The sequence below is a fragment of the Microtus pennsylvanicus genome, chromosome 21, assembly GCF_037038515.1.
Source record: "Microtus pennsylvanicus isolate mMicPen1 chromosome 21, mMicPen1.hap1, whole genome shotgun sequence".
Classification (NCBI taxonomy): Eukaryota; Metazoa; Chordata; class Mammalia; order Rodentia; family Cricetidae; genus Microtus; species Microtus pennsylvanicus.
In genome coordinates, this window is record NC_134599.1 from 28,103,012 (window position 1) to 28,109,011 (window position 6,000).

The 6,000-nt window shown below is 44.5% G+C and overlaps 1 protein-coding gene across 3 annotated transcripts; it reads left to right on the forward strand.

Annotated features, from left to right (window-relative positions):
• The first annotated feature begins 2,482 nt into the window (after positions 1-2,482).
• Positions 2,483-6,000, forward strand: Gemin6 (gem nuclear organelle associated protein 6). 3 transcript variants are annotated; one of them, XM_075955279.1, is made up of 3 exons: positions 2,483-2,624; positions 3,415-3,561; positions 5,520-6,000. In XM_075955279.1, exons 2-3 carry the CDS (start codon positions 3,434-3,436, stop codon positions 5,893-5,895), a joined length of 504 nt encoding a protein of 167 aa, XP_075811394.1. In that variant the 5' UTR covers positions 2,483-2,624; positions 3,415-3,433; the 3' UTR covers positions 5,896-6,000. The 3 variants fall into 3 exon arrangements, with proteins under 3 accessions (XP_075811394.1, XP_075811393.1, XP_075811395.1); XM_075955278.1 differs by having other exon boundaries at positions 2,502-2,628; XM_075955280.1 differs by having other exon boundaries at positions 2,502-2,597.

Consider the following 6,000-nt stretch of genomic DNA (forward strand, 5'->3'; position numbering starts at 1 on the left):
GGAAACAAATGACCACCACCATTACGCAAATACTTTATCCATGCAGCCATTTTTAGGCCCTCATCAATGTATTCTTGATGACTAAGCATTAGAGACTGAAGAGTTCTACCAAGCCTCGGCATAGCAAACATGGCACCCAACAGGGTTTGCCTGTTATCCTTCTCCCCCTTGCTAAAACCGTTAGTTTACAGTCCTCAAGCTAACTTCCAAAATTCATCCCCTTATTTGGCCACTAACTCACTCCTGAGACAAAACATCAAAATCCAGCAATCAATCAAGCTGGGTGGTTGTGGAGCACGCCTTTCTTTAATCCCAGCACTTGAGAGGAAGAGGCAGGAGGATCTCGGTGAGTTCCTGGTTTATAGAGCTAGTTCCAGGACAAGCTCCACAGTTACACAGAGAAACCCTGTCTTGGAGAACAAAACAAGAACAACAACAACAACAACAAAAAAGACATAAAACAAGCAAGCAAGCAAACAAACCAAGGATTCAATCAAAATTCATTATTTGGCTAGTATGTCCAATCAGGACTTACCAACTCACCCTAGCACAGACTCTCCCAGCTCCCCCCTCCCCCACTTCCCTTTAAAAACCAACTCTTGGGCCAGGCAGTGATGGCGCACACCTGTAATCCCAGGAAGACAGAGGCAGAGGCAGGCGGATCTTTATGAATTTGAGGCCAACCTGGTTTACAAGAGCTAGTTCCAAAACAGGAACCCCTGTTCTGGGGTTACACAGAAAAACCCTGTTTCAACAAATGAAAAAACAAAACAAAACCCCGACTCTTGGAAAAAACACCTGCTTGTTGGTTGCTTTCTGCAGCTACTGCTGCCTTTGCAGCCTCCCCACCCCACTGGCCCCTCTGGAATAATAAATCACCTTTGTGTTGAGAGTTTGCTGTCTGGATACGTCCTGTACCAATTGGGGTGAGGGTCCTTCCCAACAGAGACACTTCTATTGGCTGGTACACACAGAACAAACAGAAAAAGCTACAATACTTTGTAGTTGCTACACAATACTTGAAATTGATTTTTTTTTTGTTTTAGTTTTTAGTGACAGGGCTGGTATGTAGGCCAATTGGTCTTGAACTCTCAAACATTCGCCTACCTCTGCTTCCCAAAAACTAGGATTAAAGGCCTGTGCACCTCGTGTAACTCAAATGCAACTTAAATTTCTGATAGTTTGGAAAGGGTAGGGGAATGACCTTGTCTCGAAAGAACAAAACAGTACTCAAAAGAAAACGTACGGGGCTGGAGATATGGCTCAGTGGTTAAGAGCACTGACTGCTCTTCCAGAGGTCCTGAGTTCAATTCCCAGAAACCATATGGTGGCTCACAGCCATCTATAATGAGACCTGGCACCCCCTTCTGGCTTGCAGGCACATATGGAGAATGCTGTACACATAATAAATAAATAAATATTTAAAAAAAAAAAGAAAACGTACGTCAAACCTTATATTTTGCAGTAAAAGTTTAAACTGGGTGGTGGTGGCACACACCTTTAATCCCAGCACTCAGGAGGCAGAAGCAGGCGAATCTGTGAGTTTGAGGCCAGCTTGGCCTACAGAGTTACAGAACAGGCTCCAAAGCTACAGAAAAAACAAAACAAAACAAAACGCTTAAAATGCAAGTGAACAATTGTCACAAATTGGCTCTTTTATTCTGGGTTTTTAAAAGGTCAAACATTTCCTCCCACACTCTAATAACTTGGAATTTACATTAGCTTTGTAGATTTACAGAGGGTTTTAACTGGCAAAGTCTAACTTAATCCATGGAAACCACATTAATATAAGCAGTCAGTCATTCAATCAGTGAAGGTTTTGAGAGGATTATTTGATACGGAAGTCCACATAGTAATAAAAAGGAGATTCTTTTTTAATGTTTCTGCTCCTTGAAGTTTTCTGTTTTGTTTTTTGTTTTAATCACCCTTGGTTCCCCCCCCCCCCATAGGCAGGATCCTTGTACCACTTTTCAGTATCAGTGTCGAAAAAGGAGTCTGCAGTATGTCACAGTCCAATTAACTACGTGCCCAGAAACCTGAAGCAGAAGCAAGGGCTATATCCTTTTCCACCAAAGAGGTTTATAATGAGCGACGGCATTCAACCCAATTCAACGCTGATCGTTCCAGCTTCCGCACCGCCCTCGAATCGGGCTGCCTGCAAGTCCCAAAGGCGAACGCATTTTAACTGCCCCAAACGAGAATCCATGCCATTCACTTCAGCTTCTAGAGCTCTAAGATTTACCCAGGGAGGGCTTTGTCTTGAATCCATGGCAAAAGCGCATTTTTATACACACTTGCTCTGAGAGCGTGGTACGCATATTTTCCTCTTATAAAGATAACTTGAACTGTTCACGGTGGCCGCGAGAACTCAGGTTTCCTAGCACCCAAACTGCAGCTCCGGTGACTCCTCCCCGTAGCAAGGACGGAGGCAAAGGACTACAGAGCGGAGGATTCTGGGGGAAGGAAATGACATCAAGCGCAAAGCATGCTGGGCTCAGGCGGGCCGACTCAAGGCGGGTCGGCGGCGTGCAAGCCTGGTGGGGTCGTAGCTATGCGTGTCTGCGGCGTTTTCTCGGGTTGTCTGGAACCAGCAGCTGGTGCGCGGAAATTCTGATCTAGAGAGAGTAGGTGGGAATCCGACAATTCCGCATCAGTTATGCCTATTCGGGGTTTAGAGCAAATCCTTTTATCTAAGGAAAACAGCTGAGGATTTGAGTATCATCCAGAGTTCAAAGCCAGATTGAAAGCCGTATCTGGAATTGGGAGAGCAGGGTAAAGGGACATGCGAGAGGAGTTTCAGAATTGCTTCTGCGGCCATCGGTATTACCGTAGCTCAGGCTAAATTATAAATAATTTTTCTTTTTCCGGATATGGTAAAAAACAAAACATCCTCAAGAATTCTCCAGTTACTTATATTAAAAATGGGCAGTCTGTTGTTCCATTTGAGACTGGAGATCCACACTGTGTTAACCAGGCTGGTCTCAGACTTATCTCAGTGTTACTAGTAGGTAGGACTGTAGGTGTAATGTAAACTACTAAACCAGCTCTATGTATTAGTACTTACTTGTATTAAGATTAAGAAACTTGTTGCCGGGCGATGGTGGCGCACGCCTTTAATCCCAGCACTTGGGAGGCAGAGGCAGGTGGATCTCTGTGAGTTCGAGACCAGCCTGGTCTACAGAGCTAGTTCCAGGACAGGCTCCAAAGCCACAGAGAAACCCTGTCTCGAAAAACCAAAAAAAAAAAAAAAAAAAAAAAAAAAGAAACTTGTTAACCAGGACTACACAGAAAAAAAAAGAAAGACAGAAAAAAAGAGAGAAACTTGAGGCAAATTACAGACGTCAGAAGGGAGATTAGAGGTTAAGATATTTGCTTGTGTGGAATATGCATAGTGATTAACTCAAATGGTTTTAGATCTAGCCAGCCGGTAACCATGAGTGAATGGATGAAGAAAAGCCCCTTAGAATGGCAAGACTACGTTTATAAAGAAGTCAGAGTGGTAGCCAGTGAGAAGAAGGAGTATAAGGGCTGGCTTGTGACTACAGACCCAGTCTCTGCCAAGTGAGTATGCACCTTATTTCTGGAAGTGAGAGCCCCAGGTACTGCCTAGATATCCAGTGTTAGAAGACAGGTGATTAAAGGCAGGTTATTTGCACATGAGAAGTGCTGTTTTACTGTGTGTACTGTAGCAAACTAGACAGCTATAGGAATAGAAAATAGACATTCTCTGGTGGCGCAGGTCTTTAATCCCAGCACTCGGGACGCAGAGGCAGGTGGATCTCTGGGAGTTCGAGGCCAGCCTGGTCTACAAGAGCTAGTTCCAGGACAGGCTCCAAAGCTACAGAGAAACCCTGTCTCGAAAAACCGAAAAAATAAAAGAATAAATAGCTGGGATTGTAGGTCTTTGCCACTAAGGTCTGTCCTGGGAGTTCAGACTGAGCTTCAGAATTATTGTCAGAGATTTGTTTGTAGTATATTAAGCAGTGTTGCCGTATTCCTAATGTTGTGTCCTTTCCGTCTGTCTTGCCTGAGTGGGGTGTGGGTATTTGCTGGGGATTGAACCTAGGGTCTCCTACGTGGAGATGTGTGCTCTACCATCGGTTCTGACCCACTTGCCATCCAGGCTCGATGATAGGACTTTGGTTTTAATTTTTAGTTTTTAAAATTTTCTTTAATCCCTTTAATTTTATGCTTTGTTGTTTTCTTTGGTCTACTTTGCATATTTAAAGTTTACCTTTTTTAACAGGTTTATGTGTATGTGGTATATGTATGCTTTTTTTTTTTAATATTTATTCTTTCTACGTGTATGCCTGCAGGCCAGAAGAGGGCACCAGATCTCATTACAGATGGTTGTGAGCCACCATGTGGTTGCTGGGAATTGAACTCAGGACCTTTGGAAGAGCAGGCAATGCTCTTAACCACTGAGCCATCTCTCCAGCCCTATGTATGCTTTTTGTTTTGTTTCTCTCTCTCTCTCTCTCTCTCTTTTTTTTTTTAAGGACAGGATTTCTCTGTATAGCTTTGGAGCTTGTCCTGGAACTAACTAGCTCTTGTAGACCAGGCTGGCCTTGAACTCATGGATCTCTGATCCGTGCTCCCCCTACCTCTGCCTCTCGAGTGCTGGAATTAAAAGCTAAAGGTGTGTGCCACCACCGCCAGGTATGTAGACATTTTCAAGTCTGGTATGTGTGCAGGTAAGGTTGGACATATGTGCGTGAGTAGATAGGGCCTGAGATTGATGTCCACTGTCTTCCTCACGTACTCTCCTCCTGTATGGAGAGGCAGGGTTTCTCACTATGCCTAGTCCAACTGGCCACCTTGCTATAACTTTTTTTTTTTTAATCTTCATTTGTCGCACTTGGGAGACAGAGGCCAGCGGATCCCTGTGAATTCAAGGCCAGTCTGATCTATAAAACAAGTTCCAGGACAGCCAGAGCAACACACAAAAGTCTCACCTCCCCCCTCAAAACAAAAACAAAACAAACAGGGCTGGAGAGATGGCTCAGCGTTTAAGAGCACTGCCTGTTCTTCCAAAGATTCTGAGTTCAGTTCAATTCCCAGCAATCACATGGTGGTTCACAACCATCTGTAATAAGATCTGGTGTCTTCTTCTGGCCTGCAGGCATACATGCAGACAGAACACTATATACATAGTAAATAAATAAATCTTTAAAAACAAACAAAAAAACCCCAAACCCGCTTTGTTTGGAAGTGGCTAGCAAACCCCAGTACCTTACAAACGCTAAGCATGCCCTCTGCCGTTGAACTACAGACACTTCAGCCCCACCCTGACCCGCTCACACTATAGCTACTACATTAGCTGTGTCCTGTGCTGATTCTCTAGGCAAAATGTTTGGATGTTTAGGATGTCAGTGAATGCTTGTGGAATAAGTAAAAGCATTTGGGACAGTTCGCTCTTGTTCAGGTGACCTGTTTGGGTTGGTGATGTCCCATTGCTTCTTTATAGTTCTTGAGGTTTTTCTTTTACAAATCTGTTCTGAACTTATTTTTCTTTAAAGTATTGTCCTCGTGACCTTCCTTGAAGATGGCAGCTTGTCTGTGACTGGAGTTATGGGGCATTCTGTGCAGACTGTGGAAGTTGTGAGTGAAGGGGACCACAAAGTGAGGGAGAAGCTGATGCGTTTGTTCACATCCGTCGATTGTGAAGGATACAGCCCCGAGGATCTGGAAAAGCGAAAGAACAGCCTGAAGAAATGGCTGGAGAAGAACCACATCCCTGTCACCGAGCAGGGAGATGCACCAAGGACACTGTGTGTGGCTGGGGTTCTGACTGTCGACCCACCCTATGCTCCAGAAAATTGCAGCAGCTCCAACGAGATCATTCTGTCCCGCATTCGGGACCTGATTCAAGGACATCTCTCGGCCCCCCAGTGAGAGGCCGAGCCTGCGGACAGGCTTACTCCAGAGGACTCCACTGTTTGGTTTTGTGTTAATTGTTTCTATTGTAAGTTGATGATATTATAGGAGTTCAGAAGCACA